The sequence below is a fragment of the Gopherus evgoodei genome, chromosome 6, assembly GCF_007399415.2.
Source record: "Gopherus evgoodei ecotype Sinaloan lineage chromosome 6, rGopEvg1_v1.p, whole genome shotgun sequence".
In the NCBI taxonomy this organism is placed as follows: domain Eukaryota; kingdom Metazoa; phylum Chordata; order Testudines; family Testudinidae; genus Gopherus; species Gopherus evgoodei.
The window spans coordinates 131,922,276-131,947,218 of NC_044327.1; the positions used below are offsets into that span (position 1 = coordinate 131,922,276).

The 24,943-nt window shown below is 41.6% G+C and overlaps 1 protein-coding gene and 1 long non-coding RNA gene across 2 annotated transcripts in view; one reads left to right on the forward strand and one right to left on the reverse strand.

Annotated features, from left to right (window-relative positions):
• Nucleotides 1–24,823, reverse strand: part of KIF24 (kinesin family member 24) — a 40,146-nt gene extending 15,323 nt beyond the window's left edge. The window contains exons 1-7 of the mRNA XM_030566150.1: nucleotides 24,709–24,823; nucleotides 16,109–16,748; nucleotides 9,542–9,731; nucleotides 7,665–7,762; nucleotides 6,007–6,222; nucleotides 3,713–3,800; nucleotides 1,040–1,161 (exon numbers count right to left, since the gene is read on the reverse strand). Coding sequence (XP_030422010.1) covers nucleotides 1,040–1,161; nucleotides 3,713–3,800; nucleotides 6,007–6,222; nucleotides 7,665–7,762; nucleotides 9,542–9,731; nucleotides 16,109–16,734 — 1,340 coding nt within the window. The 5' untranslated portion in view covers nucleotides 16,735–16,748; nucleotides 24,709–24,823. The remainder of the gene's footprint in view (nucleotides 1–1,039; nucleotides 1,162–3,712; nucleotides 3,801–6,006; nucleotides 6,223–7,664; nucleotides 7,763–9,541; nucleotides 9,732–16,108; nucleotides 16,749–24,708) is intronic.
• On the forward strand, nucleotides 1,077–22,627 carry LOC115653224. Its single transcript, XR_004000878.1, has 3 exons — nucleotides 1,077–1,188; nucleotides 2,935–3,012; nucleotides 22,387–22,627. It is a non-coding gene; the product is annotated as an uncharacterized LOC115653224 (long non-coding RNA).
• Nucleotides 24,824–24,943: the final 120 nt, after the last annotated feature.

Consider the following 24,943-nt stretch of genomic DNA (forward strand, 5'->3'; position numbering starts at 1 on the left):
TGAAATACCAGCAGCTACTGGAACAGAGTCAGAGCATTCTGGCACTGTAACAGACAGTCATAACAGGAAGTCTAATTACTTGTGATGAGAGTGCTCCATGGTTTAATGGAACAGCTATTTCAAGTGTAACACATTCCCATCTCTAGATGATCACAATGCCAGTAATTTGAGAGAGAACACAGATTACTTAAAAAAGAATAACTTTTTGGGTCTCCTTCCAGCTAAGACAGATGTTTCATTCCAGTGTTGTCTGTCCTAACCAAATAGAAATGCAGTGCAGTTTATAAAGCAAATTAAAGAGAAGTAACTGATGCACTGAATTTTCAGATGGTTTCAGAGCCACGTTCCTGCTGCTCTTTCTTCCCTCAAGATCTCCATTTGTTCTCATACTCTTCCCTAACTTTCCTCTTTGGCTGTTAGCTATTCTACCAATCTGTAATTTCTCCCTCCCTCTTCCTCTTTTTCCCCAATATCCCCAACCTCTCCGATCACCTGCATCCCTCCCAGCTTCATCAGTCCGTCAGTAACTAAAAACCTGGCACACCTACATAACCACATATCCTTCTTTCTGTAATCTTATGCACTCTTCCGCCCTCCTCCTTCCCCCACCCTCCCAATTAGTTGTTGCTCAGACTTGCTCTCTTGTCTTACATTTAGAATAAGCTCTTTGGGATAAAGATTGTATCTTACTTGTTTGGAAAGTGCCTATCACGTTTTTAGACATGCAAAATAATAATAAGCAGCTGACCATCTTTTCTCTGACTAGGTGGGAAGGATACCCACTTACTGCTGCAACCAATGGCCATTCAGTAAGGGCCTCTGGTACTGGGTCACTGTTCCACACAGCCCAGGAGCTCAGCAAACGCACCTTCAAATCACAGCTTGCATCCTGACTGTCCTTGCACTTGCCTTCTTCACTACCACTCACTAACCATCTATGGCTGTTCTGCCATTGCAGATGTGCATGGTCTCATTTAAAACCAACAGGATGAAATTGAAATATCTCTATCAAATTCAATAAGTCAGCTTCTAACCTCACCTCCCAAATGTTCTGTTTGCAGAGTCTTTAATCTGAATCTGGATGATAGCATGAGAACGGGAGGAATCTGAGTTGACTCCAGTTGCCCCAGTGCTACGCTCCTTTCCACCCTTCAAAATTACCTGGAAAACAAACAGGACAAAACAAAGGTAAACTGTACATACAAAACATGCACATATTCATATCGCATATTGATTGAGAGCCCCACGTATTGGTATTCAGTGCAGCTGACAAAGAGTTTATAAAGTGAGACCATCCATAAGAATGTCAGTGTATTGAACTTCCATTCCTATTTGTTAAATTACTACAATACAAAATCACGTGGAATAAATGTCTGGTGGAAGTGAAAACAAAATGAGGCTTCAGAGGTTACCGTTGAGAACTCATGAGCAGGATGATTTTTTTAAACATGCATGTTCTAATCTCATCAAAAGATTTAGTCAGCCAGAAATCTAAGAAACATGTAATGTAGTGTGACGCCAAGAGCCAATCCATTCATCGATCTCTGTACCCAGGAAGAAATGAAACATTGCCAAAACAAGCAGCAAGGCTGACGTGATCAATTACACTCAGACTTAACTACCAAGAACAGAACAAGGCGTGAGGTGGAAGATTGGGACCTTCAGGGCTACAACTCTGGTCAAGTCTCTGTCCCAAATCTCTGAAGAGTCACAAGATTGCTTGATGAAACTGGTTTTCAAAGCCTTTATGCTTCTATATGTCTGTTAGTCTATAAGGTGCCACAGGACTCTTTGCTGCTTTTAAAGATTGCTTCAGCGAGTCCACCAACCATGGGCATCACAAGGAAACAAAACAGAGTCTATTATAGTTTCTGAAACAATAAGAATACAATAAAATGTTAACCTAGCAAAATCAAGACACTCTTTAGATACAAATATGCAGTATTCATGCCTTCTACTGGATGTCCACTCTTGATCAGCAATCTAGCTGGCTGCTATAGCTCCTGAATATTTGTTAAACCAGAGCTAAATTCAGGGAGAGTTTGTGAAGAGAGGCCAATGCATCAGTAAATAACGAATAATCATGAGGCATGCATTGAAGACTCTTAATACATTTGGTAGCATGCTATTCAAGAGCATCAAATCAATCTAAAGGCTTTTCCTGTATTCAAAAGAGCCCATGAACAATATGATATGAGCTGTTTTGCCAAGATATCTGTGAGAACAAAACCACGTAATGTATCAGAGGGGTAGCCGTGTTAGTCTGGATCTATAAAAAGCAACAGAGTCACCCACGAAAGCTTATGCTCCAATACACCTGTTAGTCTTTAAGGTGCCACAAGATACTCTGTTGCTTTTTACAAACCATGTAATAACTCTTTTGTGGGCAGGATGTGATAATCTAGAGGAATGTATTAATCTACTGTATAGCAGATCTGCACTCAAATTTGCAGAAATGTCTCCAGCATATCCTGTGTTTAGAGTTAATGGAAAAACAAAACCTCAGAAGATAGTGTCCGTTGAGTGGTATATAAATGAACAATATTGTCCCAAGTCTTAAACAATAAGTCAACTACACTATCAGGTAATAGTTTAATTCCTTACTGAGCAAAAATTAAACAACACAAAATCCAAGTCTGATGGCAGTTGGACTCAGGACCAGCTTGCTCAGTACAGGACACAGTAGAGAACTAGACTGTGCCCATGTCGTACTCAGCCAAGTAAGGGAGTAAGAAGACTGAAGTGCTGCTTGTGCTGAGTATCAGCTGTTTATCAAAAGAAAAAAGTTAGCTTTAAAAAGCAGCTGCCAGCCAGTACAGTTTGTTACTCCACGTGTTATTTCCATCATAATTCTGCCGAATCCAAAGTATTTTATAATTTCTAATTCAACTTTATTTACTTTCAAATTTACACAAAAACCATCAAACTACCCAGAAGACAGAAGGAAGAGATAAAACGAAAACTGTAGGAGCCAGAGAAGGCCTCTTTGGAGAAAAACCTGGAACCATGAAGGTAAGTGAAAAATAAACTAAGCAGCCACATGATCTTATTGACGTAATCCTGTCCCTCACTCCTCACTATTTCTGACATTTTGTTGCCTTCACTTGTTGTGCCCTGTCCAACTTAGACTGTAAACTTTTCAGATCAGCCATCCATGTCTTGACTTGTTTGTCAAATGCAGTGCATGCCCGTTTGTAAAGTTTACTTATGTTTTTCTTTTGGAACTCTCTTTAGTGATGTAAAGTTACTGCAAAAATATTTCATACCTCTCTTCTGCAAATATGGACATAGCCTTTTTTTTATATTCTAAGATATTTCACGGTTTGTTTTGCTGAGATATTGTCATTTCTTGGGTGGTTCACTCAACCTCTTGGCAAAGATCCCACCTAAGGTGTGGCTGTAGCAGTGACAGCTTCAAGTCGGCTTTTGATGTGCGTCATCGTAACTTGTCTGAGCGGCACAAGAGATCATTCATTAAAGGCAGTTTTGAAAGTGTCCCTTCATGCTCTGCTGTGGCCACCAAGCTGTTCAAAGTTGTTCTGAGGCTCTTTTGGAGCCCCATAATGGAATGCACACGTGTACATTATACAACCTGGAGCAGGAACACCTGCGTATGCCAGAAATGACATTCTCCACTCCATTGTAACCTATTTGATGAGTTAGTGCAACAGGGGCTTTAGAAGATAAAAATAAGCATTGACAATCAAATTACCTCTAACAGTAGGTCTACGGTATCCACTTGAACCTCACGCAGGCCAACTATTTGTACAACATGCTTACTATCTTCTCTTGCAAAAAGTCTGCAGAGGAAACAACAGGGCTTAGTAGAAAAGGGTCATTCTGAAGGAAGTCTTATATAGTAGTAATGATTCTGTCTACATCTCAGTGCTATAGAGTAGTGGTGCTCAAACTTTTTCAGTCATGCCCCCACCTTACTAGTAATAGAATCTGTCCGTGCCGCCCCCCCCCCCCATGACTACATAGCCAAGGCTTTCTCAGCAGTGAAGCTTGGGCTGAAGGTGGAGGTGGGACACAGAAGTGGGAATGGGAGAGGTGCTGCGGCTGGTGTCAGACCTGGTCTGGGGGCAGAGAGGAAATGAGGGCAGAGCTGGGCTGGGGCCAGAGCAGGGGGTGAAATGGACTTGTGGCTAGAGCCGGGAGCAGACAGGAAGTGAGGGCAGAGCTGGGTCTGGAGGCAGAGAAGGACTGGGGGCTGAACAGGATTGGGGTCAGTGCTGGACTGGGGGCACAGCAGCTCTGAAAGTGTGGCACTCCCTCCCTGCCGCGCACCTGGACGTGTGGCACTCCCTCTCTGCCCGCCATGGGGGCTGGCCCCGGCCCTGATGCGTGCCTCCCTGAAAGTTCCTCCCGGGGGCACGCCCCACAGTTTGAAAACCACTGCTATAGAGAAGTACTGCAAGGAGTGAGTAACAAGGCTACAACTCAGGTTGTCACTAATATATCACTTGTCATGTATAATATGTACTTTTCAAATTTCACTGTTAAAGGGACACTGGAAGTATTTATTAGCTGGATGTTCCTGCTGAGATGATCAGCACTCAAATAGTTAATAATGGCACTTAAATTGTCGTCTTTAGATTTCAGAGTTCACACCTCTGACAGCTTTTGTTTCAGGCTGTCTCCAGGCTCAGGAAGATCACATTGCATCACTTATACTCAATTCATGTTTTCAAGGTTATCTTCACAACCAGAAAGGCTCAAAAATCCGTTTAATGAAAGCTTAGGCTCTGGAACATAGTTCTGAGGCAATAGGTGGATTCTGCAGCAGATGACGTGCAGAATCAGAGTACACGAGTGACTCTCTGCTACAAATTACAGAGAAGTGAATGTTACAGTATAGTTGGTAATACTAACTGGTTGGCTTATGTCCAAGGAAAAGGAACTTCCACAGCCCTATCGACTATAGCTCAATATCAAGAAGGCCTTTAAAAAGGGCTGCAGGAGAGACAATACAGAGAAACATGCTTGCCTCATGATAAGGCATGGACTCTCCTAAGCACAAGAAAGCCTCTTTGCTAAGCATTGCAACATGCTCTCAAAGTGCGCTCCCCTCAAGAGCCCCACTGGTTCCAGAGGAAAGTAAAAAGCCTGGCAGGATGGTTTTATTGATCAGCAGGATTTAGACTGAACGTTATCTTGCTTTGTTGTGTTTAGATATTTTCGGTCAGGTAAGTTTTTTAATCTGAGGAACATCTTGAGTTCTTTTGATTTTCCTTGGGTTTAGTGCCACTGTACTGACCTAGATACTTTTGCTACAGAGTTATTAATGTCCGCACTCCAAGTCACACCCTCTTCAGAAAAGTGATTAGTAAACTGCCATCTTAGGGGAGTCAGGGGCCCCACTGCACTGCCAGGATTGAGAGAGGATTGAGGAGCAGGTTGCATTTTTTCCTTATAATAATAATAATAATAATAATTAATGAGATATAGTTATCTCCTAGAACTGGAAGGGACCTTGAAAGGTCATTGAGTCCAGCCCCCTGCCTTCACTAGCAGGACCAAGTACTGATTTTGCCCCAGATCCCTCTAAGTGGCCCCCTCAAGGATTGAACTCACAACCCTGCGTTTAGGAGGCCAATGCTCAAACCACTGAGCTATCCCTACTCAACTGTTCCTAGAGCATGTAAAATTCCAGTTCAATCTCAGGTTACCTTGCTAAAGAAAGGTGAAAAACTAATGTGACTGTGCCATATGATCCTGTCTTTTCACTATTCATCACAAGGGGTGAAGCCTGGCAGAGCGTATCTAATACAGAGCTCAAATCTCAGACTTCTGTCTTTGCTTTATTTTATTCCTGGAGAAATAACACAAAGGGGGAGTGTTTATAGATGCTACAAAATTTAGGGCCAGATTCTACTATGTTTACTCACATTGAGCAATACCTTACTCCATAAATAGCTCCATTTAAATCAGTTTCACTTATTAGAAACTAATAAACTAATGTATCATCCTTTTTTCACAGCAACACATCTCTTATTTAAATACCTTCTCCTTCCATTTAGCAGGTCATAAAGCTGTCCACAGTAGATCTCATAAAAACTGATCCATACACAGAGCTCTCTCCTTGACTGGGATGCCTCTAGTTGTCTAAAGATGTCTTTAGCAGCCAGTGCATAGAGTCCTGGGTTCTGGTGACTCCCTATCATAGTGTAAGTCTTGCCAGCACCAGTCTGTCCATATGCAAAGCAAGTGGCATTACCGCTGTAAAGATAAAAATTACCTTTAGTACTACATCTGATCCATTGAGGTCTATTAAAAGAGATTCTGCAATATTAATATCTACACACACTGCTGACCCTCAGCGATGGGGTTTTATCCTACATAGCCATTCAAAGCCTCCTGAAAAATACAATCTGTTATATCAGAGATTCTCAAACTGTGTTCTGTGGATGGCGGGGCAGAGACACAGTGCATTAAAAGAAGCTAAAAATGCATTAACTACTTTTGCGGTATTACTTTTCTACATAAAAAATTGTAGCTACCATAGGGATGTTATGTGCTCATGAGTGAGGGAAAGGACTGATTGTGAATTGAAGGAGAGCAAGTCTGCATGATTATGAAAGCAAGGAGTGGGTGTCCATGAAGCCACTTCCATATTAACAAATGGTTCATTCAGTGAAAAAAGTGTAACAACCCCAGCACTACACTTTGCACGTTGAAGTTCGCTTACCTCAGTTTACTCTCAGTTGCTGTATTTTTGTCTGTGGGTGTCACTTTAACCTTACATGAACAAAGTCCATAAAATGCAAACTAATTCTCAGTGACTACACAGGAAGTTATCCTGCCCTCTTAGATTTCCCTTCCCTTTCCCCAAGGGCCTGATTCCTGTAAACCCAACAATGAGAACACTGGTGATAAAATTTCTGGCCCAGCTGATGACACTTGGAGCTTCTTGACAACAGAAAGCTTCATCTTGTTCCTTTTCCAGTATAGACATGTAATTCCTTTCCATCAAGAGGTCAAAATGAAATTATGACCTATTCAAGCTTGCTGTTCTCTGTACTCAAATACAATTACACATGTAAAACCATGCTGATTTTTCCATTAACCAGAAGATATTATAATTCTCTCTAAACAGAAATAAGTAAATAAAATAAAGATTAACCACAGTTTTATTGATAAAGTGTATAATTCCTTTATACTAGTGTGAACTATATACATATCTCAAAGTGCTTTACAAACATTCTCACAACAGTCCCATGAAGGTGTTTTATTTCTCTTTTACAGATGGGTAAACTGAGCAACTGAGCTCTAAATCACAAGAAAATCTGTTAAAGCAGAGAATTAGGATCCTGGAATCCTGACACCGAATCTCTTGTTCTAGCTAGACCAAACTGCCTCCCCAGTAATCCTTGGTGTCTGATTGTGCATTCCTTCTGCAGACAAATTTTCCACTGACTACAAGGGGAGTTTTGCCTGGATATGGACTGCAGGGTCAGGCCTTTAGTTTGTCAAAATTGTATACACAGACATTTTTCTATATTTTATGTATACACACACACACACACACACACTCCCTTAAAAAAACAGGGTAAGCTAAAAAGGTGAAATTAATGTTTTTTAGAGAAAACTTAAAAGTTACACCAAAGTCGTACATGAATAATGAAAACTAAAAGGAATAAATGCAAGCAATGGCTCCCTACCCGTTAAAAATGTGCTGAATGAGGGGATGAGCAGTCTTCATATACACATCCTGATTGGTACATGCCTCCCCAAAGACTTCATCAAAATAAAAAACATGCTGAAAAATAAATGTGATTTTTTTACACGAAAATAAATTTCTCTCAGTTCTCCTTTACCCCATAATGTGTAGCACATGCTATGGGCCTGATCCAAAGCTAACTAAAGTCAACCGAAGTCTTTCCATTGACTTCAGGAGGCTTTGGAACTGGTCCTCAGGGACCAAGTAAAACTCACTTTTCAGCAGCATGCAGCCACGACCCAATAAGAAATAGAATACGTGAGTAGAAAATTAAGATTCTGTGTCAGTCTGCCCCATCATCTTCAAGCAGAATGTACAGCAGCCAAGAAACAAAAGCATGAGAGTAACTTAAAAAGAAAATTAATCTATTCCTGAAATGAACCAACCCACAGCAACACAATATGGTTATATAGTAGAAAGGATCAAAATCAGGTCATGATCCATTGTGATCTATTCCACACACTTAAAATGCTTTGTGCTGGAGAGGATCAAACCATTCACATGCAAAGCTGGATTTTACTAGCTGAGAAGCAGAAGAACTCCTGCACTTAGGGCCGGATCCAAAGCCCACTTAAGTCCATAAAAAGATATTTGTTGATTTAATGGACTTTGGATCAGCCCCTTACAGATTTTAAATTTTTCATATTGGGGTAGCTTTATAAGATACACATCTCACTTCAGTGAGAGCCCAGTAGGACAGCATCTATAACATTATACTTTAGTATAGTACAAACAGAACAGCACTGGCCAATCTAGAATAGAAGAGTTGCAGAACTGATGACTACATGAATTATGCATAAATGATCCACACTAACATATATGCAAATCTAAATCAGTTTCAGTAAGGCTATGGCATATTTCTACCTGCACTACAGTGCTTTATAGCAAGATTTGTTTTGACAGTATTGCCAGAATATAATTTAGTTGGGGAGATTTATTTCAACATTTAGATGCCAAGGTGATAGGCATTTATATAGCACCTAAGATAGCTAGCTACGTGGCGACTGAGGGAGTGGAATTACAGCATGTATAGGACTGCAAAAGGTGTTATATGAACGGGTGCCTGAGAGAGTTAGCAAACTTAATTTTACTACCCTGTCCAGTTGTTGCCAGTCCTCGGATTATAAAAATAACACACACTCGGTCAGGATAGCTTACTGCTCTCTAGAAATCAGTTCTGTTCCTGGTGCTGTCAGTCAGAATGAGAATTTGAACTATGGCAGCAGAAGGTACCCAGGATTTAGAAACAAAGACCAAATGAGAACTGCGCTTTGAAAAGCATTTGACTCTGGTGTGAGGGAAAACTAGGAAAGAAGCAGAAGACGTGTGTGACTCATTACAATAGAACTACTGCACTGAAGCCCTGTGGAAAGGAGCTATAAGGAACTCAGCAAGCAACTGCATTCTAACCCTGCTTTTGGCAGAGGGTCCTCTTCTGGCACCCAGGTAGCAGAAAAAGCATGTTCATTTTTTGAGGAGCAAGGCAGACAGGGAGCGAATGACAGTTTTTAGAGAAAAAAGGTGTTTATTGGAGATTACAATTCTGGGCTCACTTCTCCTCTCACACATTGGTGTAAATCAAGAGTAATTCCAATGGATTTACATGGGGTAAGTGAGAGCAGAACCCAGACTTTTGTGTTTAATATGAAAAAAAAAAAGGTCTTTTTTTATTTCCATTATTGAAACCCAAGCCTGTTTTCATCTCTCACTTGACTGTTAATGCATTACACTGTCGCTCCACCACTCAGGCAGCTAGCACACTATTCCTATGTATTATAAATGGAAAGGGGTTTTACGAGCAAAACAAGCTCACATTACCTGCAAAATGTATTGGGTAAGATCGACTGCCTCCTTCTTCTCATGGAGAAGAAGAGTTTCTTTATCTTCCACTCTGATGATATTAACTTCCCCCCGCCGCTCCTCTCTCAGGCCTAGCGGGCGTTTTCTGACACACACTCGGATTTTGTCAGTCTCTGTCCACGGCATCTCCTTCTCAGAGGTACTAGATCTAGAACACAGGATCACAAATTTGTGTTTAAAAAAAGAGGATGCTAGACAATTCAAATTATCCATTGGCTTGGCTATAAACTCAACTTTTAGCGGTTACTGTTTAGTGAAGCTAGCCCTGTTCCTGTCATTTTGAAAGATCTCCAAGAATTGGATATTATATACGTCCCTAAACTTTCTGTGGCCAGTAGCATGTTCATGTTTTCAGAAGAGTGTGGCGGGCACCAACAATTACTCACATACAGGGCCAGCTCTAGGCACCAGCTGAACAAGCACGTGCCTGGGGCAGCACATGCTACGGGGTGGCATTTCGTCCATTCTGCAGCGTCAAAGTGGTTTTTTTGTGTTTGTTTTTTTGGTGCCAGTTCTGGGCAGTGCGGAGAGAAGCTGGGAGGACAGAGAACACTGGTGCTCGCAGCCTGCAGCCTCGGAGTAATCTGTCCCCAGCAGGCATGGGGCCCCGGCTTCTCTCCCTTGCTGGGCACTAGCTGGGCCCTGCACCTGCCGGGGACAGAGAACACCGGCACCTGCAGCCTCGGAGAAGCCGGAGAGAAGCCGCAGCCCCGCGCCTGCCAGGGACCGCAAACACCGGCACCCGCAGCCCCGGAGTTCTCTGTCCCTGGCAGGTGCGGGGCCATGGCTTCTCTCTGGCTTAAGCTGAGGCCCCATGCCTGCCAGGGACCGAGAACACCGGCACCCACAGCCCCGGAGTTCTCTGTCCCCAACAGGCACGGGGCTGCAGCTTCTCTCCCCTGCTGGGCACTAGGTGGGTGCACATAAATGCCCTAGCGGGGGCCCTGGCACCTGCAGGCACCGCATTGGGGACCACTGATATATGTGAAAGCATCTGTTGTTTCTCTTAAAAGCAGGGATGCAATTCTTGTGGGTACTTTTTTTAAAGTGACAGCACTGATTTTTTTTTATATCTATTTTCCTTGTAATTCTGAGCCTATTGCTGACCCAGCATAACTTTGGGCGTCCACAAACTGATGATCCAAAATAATGGAAGATCCCATTTTCTGGAGATTGTTCTGACCAGGAATTTCTTTGGACTTTTTCATAATAAGATTGCCCTGCCCCAGGTGATGACATATTCTTTGCCTCTCATAATGAACGCAGCTCTCTTAATAGATCTCCACACAGCTTTCATGAATATCGGTCTCTCTTTGTCCTTCTTGAGTACTTTCATTAAGAAACCTGTGGCTCTTGCAGTCTCTTCTCCTGGCCTGAATCCTGTTCTTCTAATCATTCCTTTTCATTTTGGGTAGAGGCTTACACCTTCCCACTACCCCCTTCTCTGTGGAACACCACAAGCTTCTTCCTTTAGCACTCTTTCTTGTCTCACTGCCAGTTTCAGCTGTGGACACAACTTTTGTGTGGTTGGCATCCAACATTATATATCTTTCAACATACCTACTAATCCTTCTCTTTTCCATCGGCCTGCGTCTCTATTTCGTCGGCTTGTGGCTACACCATAACTTTCTATTACTCAGTGCTTCAGAGATTGAAGTCTAATTAGTTGGTAAGAAGCTCCTTCTCCCACATCTGTCTCACTCCATAATCCAGGTATAACCTAGATTTCATAGATTCTAGGACTGGAAGGGACCTCGAGAGGTCATTGAGTCCAGTCCCCTGCCCTCAAGGCAGGACCAAATACTGTCTAGACCATCCCTGATAGACATTTATCTAACCTACTCTTAAATATCTCCAGAGATGGAGATTCCACAACCTCCCTAGGCAATTTATTCCAGTGTTTAACCTCCCTGACAGGAACTTTTTCCTAATGTCCAACCTAAACTTCTTGTTCTATCCTTAGAGGCTAAGATGAACAAATTTTCTCCCTCCTCCTTATGACACCCTTTTAGATACCTGAAAACTGCTATCATGTCCCCTCTCAGTCTTCTCTTTTCCAAACTAAACAAACCCAATTCTTTCAGCCTTCCTTCATAGGTCATGTTGTCTAGACCTTTAATCATTCTTGTTGCTCTTCTCCGGACCCTCTCCAATTTCTCCATCATAGCTTTCCCGGTACCAAAAATCAGTGAACCCTGTGACCAGCCGAGCAACTTGTTAAATGGCGCATTGCCAAGCGTAAGCATGGCTAAAGCGTACATTTCACTTCTACCACCTTAGTGACCCCAAAGGTGGGTGACACTGGCAAAGCCATGGTGGAGCAGAGGTTCAAAATAGGTCTCTGCTGCTCTTCTGGAAACTAACTTTTCAATGGCGAAAGCTTTCGCTTCAAGAGACAAAGATGGTCTTTTAAACTGGGGGGGGAGGAGAGGGGGAGGGAAGAAACACCAAGAGTTGCTCAAATTCTAAACTTAAAAAAAAAATGCTGATTCTGATGGATAATGTTTGTAGGCATCACATCTAACTTAAATCATTCCCCTCCCTTTAATCCAGTTCATCAAAACCTCCAAATCCATGATGAGGCTTTGTTCACATGAGCTGAGCCACTGCCACATTCAGACAGTTTGTTCTAGCACAAACTGTCTGAATGTGGTGGTGACTCAGCTCTGTTCAAAGGCCATAAATCTCAGTCAAACTTGATTCTGAATGATCTTTTCCTCCCACATTTCCCTTGGCTGTAAATCTGCCCATTACCATCCCTATGTTGTTGCTAGAATTCGTATCTCTTTGATCCGTACATTCTTATCACATAATAATTAATTGTAGTAGGACAGTAGCACCTACAAAGTGCAAGGTGCTGTATAACCTGATCATGAGATATTGTCTGTAACCTGAAACGCTCAGTCTAAGAAGAGCTAAGACGGAGAGGGGTACGATCTATAATCAGAGCAGTTGTGTAGCCTGCCAAGTCTACTTCAACTCTCTTCCCGCCACCCTAAGAGACATTAAGGGTATGGCTACACTATCCACCAGATTGGTGGGCAGCAATCGATCCAGCTAGGGTTGACCTCCGAGCGCTCTCCCCTTGACTCCTGTACTCCAGCTCGGCAAGAGGCGCAGGCAGAGTCGAAGGGGGAGCAACAGCAGTCAACTCACCGCGGTGAAGACACCACGGTAAGTTGATCTAAGTACGTCGACTTCAGCTACGTTATTCACGTAGCTGAAGTTGCATAACTTAGATCAATCCCCCCCAGTGTAGATCAGCCCTAAGTAATTTCTTCTCTAGCTGATTAACCCACTATGTAAAGTACCTTGACCATATGATGTATGGAAGATGCTGTCATTAAAATAAAGTGTGTCATTTCCAATTTTCCATTTTTCAAGCACTCTTCAGCCAAATGAAAAATTATTTTCCACCTGGCTCTGAATGTGAATTACTGTCAGTAGCTATCATTTTAATCGAACCCTTGCCTTACCTGAAAGTAAAATTTCTGTCTTGATGTCTAAAAGCTCTTTCTAAATCTTTTAATGCACAACTTTAAGACAAACATGCACTAGACTTCCATTATATTAAAAACAACAGTATAACAAGGGTATTTGTACCAGGTCTTCCACTTTTATTGGGACTATAGGCTTGTGATTTCAATGCTATTGTATTGCCAGTTTTGATTAATCTGAAAGTACACTGCTCAGAAATAAATGTTAAGAGCTGTTCTCTCAAGGGGAAAAGAGGTTTCCGTTCAAATACAGGGCTTGATCCTATAGCTCTTAGTCAAACGTGTATTCCCATCAATTTTCCTCAGTAGAACTTCACATGAAGGATTACAGTCTCTATATTTGAATGGAAACCTCTTCACCCTTGAGAGAACATTACAGTTGAGATCATCTGACATGCTTGAGATAAAAGTCCCTTCCTGATACAGGGGGTCTCTGGTATATGTTTGGGTTGCATTTCTGAAAAAGGTGATGGACACTGAAACAATGGATACCGGGGTATTTTTCTCCGTAAGAAACAATGGTCCGCCCCACTTCTTCCCGCGGAGTTCTGCCCCCTTCTTTGAGCGCACCCTGTCCCCGCTCCTCCCCGTCCCTCCCAGCCTCTCCTGAGCGCCAGGGGAAACACCGAAAGAAAAGCCATGCAAAAGGTGAAGCGACGGATATGCAGATCGGAACCGATGTGAATTGGAACATGTTCCCCTATTGATGAGCAACAGATATGTGAAAGGACGGATAAGGAGGAGACATATACCAGGAACCCCCTGTATAACCAGGATGATGCCAGGGGCCAGATGTTCTCACTTACTTCCCAGCTCAGTTCACCAGAGCCTGAATTTGGTTACTTTCAGGACACAATGAATGAGTCACCTCTTCTCCCAGGCTTTTTCTGGATGTTGAGGAAGCAGGGAAAATTAGTGAGGGATTGATGAAAAGGAATGCTCGAAGCCTTAATGGAAGCCTTATTGATGTTAGAGACGGGGTTTTTAGAAGTTCTGTCTTGTTGAGAGAGACATTTTATTACATATACTTTGTATTGAATGAAAGTATCTGTTTTAATTCCATGTACTGCACTTGGCATTTAAGACAGATTTATAGGAAATCTAAACAATAATGATTCTGTTCTCAGGTGGCATTGAGATGTATTTTATATTATTTTCAAAAGAAGAAAGGCAATTGGGAGCCTCGCAGAGGCAATAAGGGCAGAAGAAACTTACAAGTGACCGTCTGCTAACATTAACATTAAATCATTTGCTATGAGCAAGAGAAAAACATTGAAAAACATTAACAAGAGCTATTTATGTTTCAGTATGCTTAGTTTTATGACATCATTCTACAGTGTTCCTGATAGTTGAGAATGTAGTAATATTTGCCTTTTGGTACCTAGCCCCATTCAACCTATTCTCTCTCATTCGCTACTGAAATGTAAACTCCCACTTTTGATTGGCCCAAGATGCCAGCCTCCATTACCCATTATTAGATTTTCAAACAAGTACCTTTATGTTTTCTCCAGTGATGCCCCTCACCTTTTGGAGGAACTCCCCAAAAATATTCACGAAGCCACCTCATTATCTACCTTCACTCCCTCCTTAAAACTCTCCAACAATTTAAGCTGCTGGTGTGCCCACCATGCTGGCCCAAACTGTCTCATTGTTTCCTTGGACTCCTCTATCTATAGCCATCTGTTGTCTCTTGTCTTAGACTATAAACTCTTTGAGGCAGGGACTGTCTTTTTGTTCTGTGTTTGTATAACACCTAGTACAATGTGGTCCTGATCCTTGACTAGGGCTTCTAAATATTACAGTAATACAAATGGCAATAATAATAAATATTACTTAATTTTATCATAAATCCATTTATAAGTAGGAAAAAAAGATTTAAATATGATGTGGATTAAAAATTCTCCATGCCAAAGTATGTTTCACATCATTTTCCAGCAGTACAGCTGTAAAACTAGCTTTTGACAGCGACTCAGTCTTGGGCAGTTTATACACATCATGTCGTTGTAGACTCCGCCAAGCCCATAAAGGTATTTTCAGAAACATTCTGTATAATGTAGTGCTTTTGGTTTTGATTTGGATGTGTGTGCATGGAAATATTACAAGCAAATTAAGCGAAAATGCTAACAGATTTTCAAATGTATTTCCAGTAAAGTGTAATGCTCTTTGAGAAACACAGGGGCATTATATACACTAAATTTTTACCTCTAGAGACTCTGGTTCAAATTCTGATTTAGTTCACAAATGAAAATGACTTTGTTGGTTTCCTCTAGTCTCATCTATGCACATCATAAAATACCCAAGACTTAAGAAATGCTCTATATTGGAACAGAATGGAGGTAGTCAGTAACTCTGTACGGAGGTGTACTGGCAAAGCAGCATAGGAGTTCCATGACTGGATTAACCTGGGAGTGCTGCAGCTCAGCAAGGAAGTTCATCAGCTGGTCTCCATGCAGGTGATGTTTATACAGTACTTGCCTGCACCCTGCCCAGTCTAAGCCAATACTCTTAATTCTTAATTTTCATAAACATTAAATTTATCCAGATTCTATTTTAAAGTGATACCTTGGGAGTTCCCTTAAAAAACTATATCCACTGTAATGTGTATCACTTTTACTGGGGAAAACTTGTGACAGTTTGCATTCAGCTTGGAGTGCAATGTTTTCTGAAAAAAGTTTTAATTATGCAAGATGGCTATACTGAAAAATACGAGAAACTGACCAGAACAAAGGCAAAATGAAAGCATAAGCACTGCAAGACCCTAAAGCTTATTCTTAGTCAATTCTGGTAAATAGCAGTTGGTGAATTCAACTGAATCTTTTTTATCAGTGTTGGAAAGTCCCAAGTGCTAATTCATGTTTCCCTCCCCACAGGATTTTCCATCACCCTTCTAGACGTTATGCATTGTTTGATTCTAGTTACACATAATGTTAATTTAGAGTCTATGAAGAAAGATCTTCCTCTTTAAGCTCCTAAAGAAGTGATTAACTGTGCCAGTTAACTCCAAACATAGTGAAATAAAAGTTATTACCTGATACAAGAATGAGGTAGTCCATAATTATACCCAGAAATATGAGTCACTCTCTGTATGATGGGAGCTTCAGAATCCCCCAACAGATGAGCAATATTATTTGATGAATATATTGTAGGACAGTCCAGTTCATTTTGCGTGCGTGTTCCAGGAACATTCAGGATGTCTCTTCTGGTTATTTTATTGTCCTCTGAGTCCCCTGGTAGAACATGTCCTAACATTTCCACCAAACTTTCCTTCTCTTTGTTAGTACAGAAATCAGAGAAACTCTGCAATTCAAGTTCACAGTCTTTAACTGTTCCATCCTTTTTCTCAAAGAGGGACTCAAAATGCAGTTGTCTACGAGGACCTGACCTGGTCACCTGAGGTTGGATGTAGAGGTCACATGGTTGAAAATCTTGCTTGGTTGTGCCTGCTCCTTCCTCTTCTTCCTGCATAATTTTGATGATTCTAATGAGTTGAAAGAGGCGCTTGCGATCATTCATGTTATGGACCCCTAGTTTGGCATAATCTTTCATGGCAATCTTGGCTAGTTCATCTATTTTTCGAAGGCCAAGGGCAACAAACTGAGGATAATATTTTTCAAGTTCTGCCTCACAAAGGCATTCGTACAGACACGATGCCATCTTCAATTTAAGCTCTATTAGAAATCAAACAAAAGAAACATTAGATCCATACAAAACAGTCAGTCATAGCTGACAAAGGTAACAAAGAAAAAACATAGCATTTCCCCAGCTATCTATAGATGTTACTATCTACAACTAGGCTAGGCACAAGTTAAAATCCAGGCTGCCATAGATTGAACTGTCTAACATTATGAAATGTAGTTACTGGAAAAAATATACCAAATAAAGGGAAAGCAAATTATTTCTATGCATACAAAAACGTACAATAAAACATACACAGATATACACATATCTACAGTCACTTACTGCTGCAGACTCCCTGCGCTTGTGATGTCTATTCAATGAATGCCACGGGCTACTGAAACCTAGTCCACCAGCTACAGAATGTAACATGCCTAATTTTAGATGCTCAACTTAATGTCCAGGCATGTGGTCCTACTGATACTTTTGTTAATTAATCATGGCTATAAGAAATGGATAAGAACAGATTCAAAGATCAAGCCTAAAAGACAAAGGATTATTATATGTATTATATCTAGAATACACACACTGCAGCATAGGCATAGTTACGTTTTCTTTTTTAAGTTTAGATTTCCTGTGTATACTGGGGACCAAGTGAATTTTCTCAGCCGTATCTGACAGAAACATATTATCCATAAACTGAAATGTATTGTAGCCTCTCCAAATCTGTATAAAGTTATTGGAACTCCATACTCAGGTTTTCTGGAAATATCTGAAAAATATCCAGCATTGTAATTAAATGTGAAAATTACTTTCAATTCTCAAAACTTTGTCTTCTTACCATGATGTATTTTGCAAATGTTTAAGAATTTTGGCAGATGTTAATCGTGCTGGAAATACTTACTGTACAAGACAAACAAATCCTAACACTACCTATATCCTTTGGCTACCGAATATATGAAAATATCTTTCTAGATGTTTGTACAGAACCTAAAACCAATGGGGCTTCACTCCTGACTGGAGACTTCTGACTGTTAACAAATAAGAAATTGTGTGTTACTAAAAGCTGTCCCCCCCAGTAATGCTGGTTACATTCATTTCCACAGCAATGTATTGTTTAAGAAAATAAACTTGCTGGAAAAAAAATCCAAATCTTCACCTGCTATCATTAAAATCTATGGCAAACTAAGTCTGTCTAGTGAAAATATACCTTCTGTCTAATAATATGCTGACTGAATAGGATATTACAGAAATTTAAAAGCTACATTAGACTTAGGAGCAGGGGTCTGATTTATAAAAAAGGATCAACCAGAATAAAATTACCAGTGGTTGAACAATAAAACTTAACAAGTTTGAAGGCAAAACCACTGTTAAATGGGGAGTACTAATCAACGTTTCGGTGGGAAATTCCAAGTAAAGATAGAGCTGTGGCTGAGATTATTAATTCCTCAGGAAAAAAAGAACAGAGAATTAAAAGAGAAAGGTGTGAGAAATCCAATAGCTCCAGTAGTCTAGCCACCACATACAGTACGGGTGAAATGTTTAAAAGCACTCAGCATTCTGCTAACTCTACTATTTTGGAAGTTAATGGGAGAAAAGTTAAGCCATCATTATCCCAGCCTATATGTTCAAACAGTAACTCTAGTTAGGATTCCACTCACTGGTACAGATGACCGTGTCTGTGTGGTGGAAAGAGTAAATGGAACGCAAGGCTGACAAACTAATTTCAGATACCAAGAATCACAGATGTTCAAGATGGAAAAGATCTGTTAGATTCCATGTTGTCCATTTCTTGTTGGCTAGTGCAGGATTATGCCCTAGATTATATTTACCATGTTTATATTATATATAATATTAAACACAAACACATTAACAGCAGCACAAAAGCCAGTTACACTATTTACTCCCATATAACTGAATTGGGTTCAGCTTTGTGGAGAGTGAAAGAAGGGAAAATAGGCAGACTTGCCTGGGTATAGAAATTATGAGATTTTTTTTTTTAAAGTTCCAAGATTCTATAAGAAATTAAGTTTTTTATATATATTTCATGATGAAGTGTACAAAGAGTTGAATGAATTCTTTCCCCAAAAAGGATAATTTATGTAATTTCTGTAGGCATCAAGAAGAGTACAAATTTTGATTTTCAAACAAAATTCAATTCTTCAAGAAAATTGCTTTCTTGTTTCATTTCTTGAGAGAGGCTAGCCCAGTTATTTACATGTTTTCTAGAAACACATTAACTCCAGTGCCATCTGCTGGTGAAGGAGACTTCCCAGGTTCTCCTATCATTGAATAACCATTAGTCTTCTGAGTTTTCAGCAGGATGCAAGTACATTTATTTTGTACACATCAGACAATGATATTCTCTCAAGCAAAAATCTAAAACAACATACTTCATTACAATATTTTAATATCAAAACCTGGTCTTGCTCCCACTGAAGTCAATGGCACAACTTCCACCGGTTTCACTGGGAACAGGATTGAGCCCCAAACCTAGGATCTGTTAAAATACTTGATTATGAAATACATTTGGAAAAAGGGGAGCTGTTTCTGTGCAAGTAGAGTTTTCTATCAAAACATATTTATAAGGTCAAGCCACATCAGGTGTAGGGAGCAATTTATCACTAAATTTGTTTTAGATTTCTGTTCTTCATAGAAACACAGGGCGCTTTGCAACTCTTTGCAATTCAGTGGCTGCCATTCACATCTTTGGATGGCACAAAGATTCAGCTTCATTTTGCAATGCTCACATTCTTCTCATGCAAAGTGACACAGTTGCTTTGACAGAAGATACTGAAGCAGGCCTGTCATATCAAAAATGAAATATATTGAGTCTGCTACCTATAGTACCCTAGTTATTAATATATATGCAACCTGACAGAGGGATAGCTATTGACTCATCTAAGTCTCAGATTTGAAACACCCAGGATCTCTGGTTTAGGGACAATTCAGCCCATTATCCTTACATGAAAGGTAAGCTGAGTTCCATACAATTTCCTTTATATATTTTGGGGTCTTTCAGACAAGATCTTAAAAAGTGAGAGCCTGTCTGCTGTGCATGGATATTAAAAATGCCATAGTATTTTGGTATAAGAGAGGCTTGCTGGAATGTCCTCAGCCAAAGTGTTATACACACACAGTGGAGTGCTGTGTGCCAAATTACCATTTGGGTCCATTTCAGTACCAATATATGTAAGTTGAAAAGCATTATGAGAATATATAACAATATCATCATAACCTATATCCAAAACTCAGAGTAAAGTGCTACATGTTTTCTTACACTATGAACTAATTTTCTGACAATCTTGTGGCTGTTATACTTGCTGGAACAGATGGCTAATATACATATAAGCAAAACAACAGAAAAATAGAGATGTAATGCAGTACTTAATTTTATATCATGGTGGCATCATAATCATAGAATCACACCATGAATGGTTTGTCATCAGAAAAGAATTCCAGTGCGTGGTATTAGATTTTTGCTTTTCTAAAAAAAGACATACAGATAGAGAAAAGCTGGGCAACAGGAGTGGATGCCAATGGAAACCTTGTTTTCAGAAGCCAGGGAATTTGTCTCTAAACAATCCTCCTCTCGCCACAAAATTGTGCTCTAGAATTAGAGCCATCGTTATAAAATGTTTCTAAAAATAATAACCATAATCATAAATTAGCTCTTATAGACCTTCTCATCCACAGCTCTCAAAGTACTTCACTAACCAGAGTATCCTTATCCCCATTTCAGACATGGGGAAATGAAGCATAAAGTGGTGACAACCTTAAAAATGTGAACAAATGCAATGATGCCTTTCAAATCAACAGGTGTAAGGGAGGCTTGAAATGTCTGCCTTCAAGTCAGTGGGGTGTTAACTCTAAAGCTAAATGTATGCAGTGTTGTTCTAGCCATGTTGGTCCCAGAATATTAGAAAGACAAGGTGGGTGAGGTAAACTTGAAAGCTTGTCTCTCTCACCAACAGATATTGGTCAAATAAAAAAGATATTACATTACCCACCTTGTCTCTCTAAATCTTACTGACAGTTTAATTGTTAATGTTTTACTCATGGTGATTTTAGCTGATGTCAGACAGGTTAACTAATAGTTGGTGATCTATGTCCTTCAACGCATGAGTACCTTGTTTACCTATGTATTTGCATGGTGCCTATCACTGTAGTATCCCCGGCTTTTTAAACTACTTTTAAAAAACAAGTTAATGAAAGTGAGGAACTGGGAGACAGAATAGGCAAGTCCTATGCATGCTACCTCTCCAGCTCACAGTTCTACCAACACATCTCACTTGTCATCTGCAACGGTACCACTCCAGCCCTGAACCTCTCTTGAGCACAGACTGCCAAGCATGCCAAAGTGCTTGGTGGTTTTATGAAGTATATAAATCGGGGACTAGAATGAGACCAGTCTAGCCAGACAATTCTGCATTGGCCTTGGGTTCAAGGGTAGAGATAAACTACATGACCTCATGGAGTGAGATCTATCTCCATCTTCTTTGAATTCCAAACTGATTTTCAGCTGTAGCTCAAGGCTGAATCTGAACTCAGGACTCTAGAGGTGAAAGGTTAGTGCAGTGGTCCCCAAACTATGGGGTTTGCCTAGGGGGGCACAAAGGAATGTTGAAGAGGGTATACGGCAGTGGCTGGCCCAGCCCCCACAAAGGTGAGGAGTGAGCGCCATGCTTCCAGCCTCACTCTCCCACCAGACCATCTCCACTTCTGCCCTGTTCAGCCCCCAGTCCTGCTCCACTTCCAGGCCCAGCTCCGCCTTCACCCCAGACACGTCCCCAGTAATGGAGAGGAGGGTCAGGTGTGCAGAGATTCCATTAATGGTAAGGGGGAGCATGACTGGAAAAGTTTGCGCACTTCTGGACAAGTGCACTATCCCATTACACTCTTCAAGGTATTTTACACTTCTCCGACCATTTGTAGCTCCCTATCATTTTATCAGTTATTATGATCTGCATTACATCAGTGGCTAGAGGTGCCAGCCACAGCAAGGCTCCATTGTGCTAAGCACTGTACAAGACGTATAGTAAAGGACAGTCCCTCCAACAAAGAGCTCACAATTGTAGTGAACACAAAATGCAACAGTGGGGGTGGGAACCAAACAGGTGCAGAAGTGTGAGAAGGAATAGGGTAACAGTAATATGAGCAAATTTTGCATAAATTAGTTACGTGATTTGTGAATATAAAATATTATCAGAGCAGAGGGCACATTTATAAGGCCACAATATTATACCATGCTACTCACTATGTACTTATGCACATTGATATTATATACTTCTGTCTGTTGCTGGAGCAAGAATTAGACAAGCCCATTTTGAAGAAATGGGGAAGAAAGCTGAACACTGGAAAAGGACAACTGTTTACAGATTCTAGTATGAGAAAAGCATTTGGAAGAGGAGCATATATCTTCCATGTTATTCAATAAACATTTTGCATCTGGACAATGAAAAACTATTTCTATCCTCCCCATACACCAAGTTTCCTAATTCTTATGTTACTGATACATTAATGATCATGCCCCAATCTGGTAATCAGACTTCCACTAAATTTAAGTGTGATCTGAAACTGATTAAAAAGCCACAACCAAACACTAATTTTGTTTTTTTGAAATAAATTAGGGTTTTTTTAATTTACAAAAGCCTGCTAATTATTATAATCATTCTTTCTTATTAATTATAGGCTGATGACCTCAGCAGAAGAGACTCCATTCCACAGCTGATACTTGACAACTGCTTAAAACAACAGCTGAATGGAGATGGGAAATGTCTAATATTCAACCACATGCTAATGAAAAATCTGTGGGTTATATTAGGATGCTGATTATTTGAAAATTGTGCCTAGGCTCCTCCCGTGGGCAATGCTTCCAAATGGTTTAGAATGTTTGTTTCATTTTGTAACTACATAAAGGCAAGTTGCTGTATGTTTGTAGTTATCTTTTCACTCTGTGTATGTGTTTACTGAATCAGTTTCATAGCAGACAACTTCCTCTGTATTTATAGTTTCCCCAATTCAAAAGCCCCCACATTTCAACAATTGCTTAGATTTTCCAGTTCAGTGGAGAAGAAAAAATCAAAATCAATTTAGGGCCTGTCATGGAGACACTCTCAGTTGGACAATTATGAGCAGTTCATCTCATTGCACAGTGCTCTTAAAGAGTGAATGGGTAAGAGGGCATATGGTTTTCAGAGAGGTACATGAATGTGATCCGGTCACTATAGCTAGTGCACACAAAGAGAAAGTGCCAGGCACTCAGTTGGGGGGGGGGGGGGGAAATAAAAGTAGATAGATTGGGTATGTCAGTGAACTCCTTCAGAGTATGTGAGAAGAAGCATAATTGTTATAAATATGCTGTCTAACTGAACAGCATCTATTTCAAACATCTATTAGGCCGTTCCCCTCAGCAGGCTGCATTTCAGTGATTCCTGGGTGTGTATCAGCATATCCATGTGCCGGATGCTTGAGACAAAAAGAATTAGCTCTGCTATTATTCTTGATTTATATTATTGTGGCTCCTCACAGCCTGTCATGGCCCAGGACTCCATTGTGCCAGGCACTGTATAAACAGAAGAAAGAGAAAGAGACAGTCCCTACCCCAAATTGCTTACAATCTAAATAAACATTCTGTCATAATGAGCTGAATATAAATCTGAGCAGGCACATGACCAAGCAAGGAAGGAAGGAATCCATGGGCCTGACCTCATTTGTATAAAGTAGAGAAAATTGCAGCTAATCTGGTTTTCTTAATAGATATGGGGAGGTGGCAGCCCACCGGAGATTGCAGGAGCCACAATACAATGTCAGGGTAACCAAGAGGATCAAGGCAGAGCATTCCAAGCTGGGTCCAGTAATCACATCCTTCATGACACTCAAACTGAATCAGACAATGGGGAGCATCCACTAGAACTTATCACTTCCCTGGCAAAGCTCAGACTGAGATGGGGCAGTGCCCACTGGTACCCACCATCTCTGTGGTGAGGCTCAGATCCTGTCTCCACAACCACAAGGCAATATCCACAGTGAAATAAGGCACCAATTATCAGAGGGTAGCCGTGTTAGTCTGGATCTGTAAAAGCAGCAAAGAATCCTGTGGCACCTTATAGACTAACAGACGTTTTGGAGCATGAGCTTTCGTGGGTGAATACCCACTTCCTCAGATGCATGTCATCATGCTCCAAAACGTCTGTTAGTCTATAAGGTGCCACAGGATTCTTTGCTGCTAAGGCACCAATGTTCACATGAGAATGAGGCAACGCATGATGGGACTTGTCACCTTTTTGGCAGTGCTCAGATCAGTGCTAACTGATCATACGTTGGGACGTTCCTCCAGGTCTGACTGGCAGTGACCTGGGGTTCCCCCCCCCCCCGGCAAATCTTCCTCTGCAGCATGTAGGTGCAGGCAGTTGCCGGGAGTATCTGAGTGTATCTCACTTCATCATTTCCCTGCTATTGTGCCTCAGTCCCTCCTATACTCTGGTTTTCTGTCTGCTATGATACTTGGAGTGCCGGGAGCTGGGTGGCCTGTGCTAAGCAGGGGTCAGACAAGCTGGTCTGGTGGCTGCTGCTGCTGCCGCTGGCCTTGGACTCTGTGTCGCTCTGAGATGGGGCAGCACCTCCTAGTCTCCAGGGCATCATCCGTTCTGGGAAAGGGCAGGGGCAGATCTGGGCCTCCTGGTCTCTGGGGCAGAGTGGGACCCGCTGGTGACATTCACCGGCTCAGGGGCACCCATGACATGCCTGACATCCCGACCCACCATCTCCGTGGCCAGGGCTATCCAGAGAAGGGGCCGCATCTGACCTGCTTGTTTGCACCATGCTCGGATGGGGGATGGGCAGCGCCCCCCGCGTCCCGCTGTCTCCATGGTAACGCCCAAGACCAGGACAGGTCAGGGCCCACTGGGCCCATCGTTTCTGGCATCTGCACCCTAACCTCCCCCCCACTTGGGGTGCCCTCGCCCTCTGACCCCGCTGCGCTCTGACCCCATGAACCCCCGTGCTACTTACCTGCGAGCAGCACCGCGCCCGCCCTCCCCGGGGCTAGAGCCCGGCTGACTCGTGACTCCCACCCCGCACAGGCTCGGGCAGCCGCGACTAGGCCGCGTCCCCATAGCAACGCCGCCTGCCCGGTTCGAACGCTCGCGCCCAGACTGGCGCCGCCCGGGCCCGGAACAAGCGAATGGGACGCAAAGGAAGGGGCGGAGTTTTCCCCGATGACCAATCGAAAGCTAGAGGTGTGTGA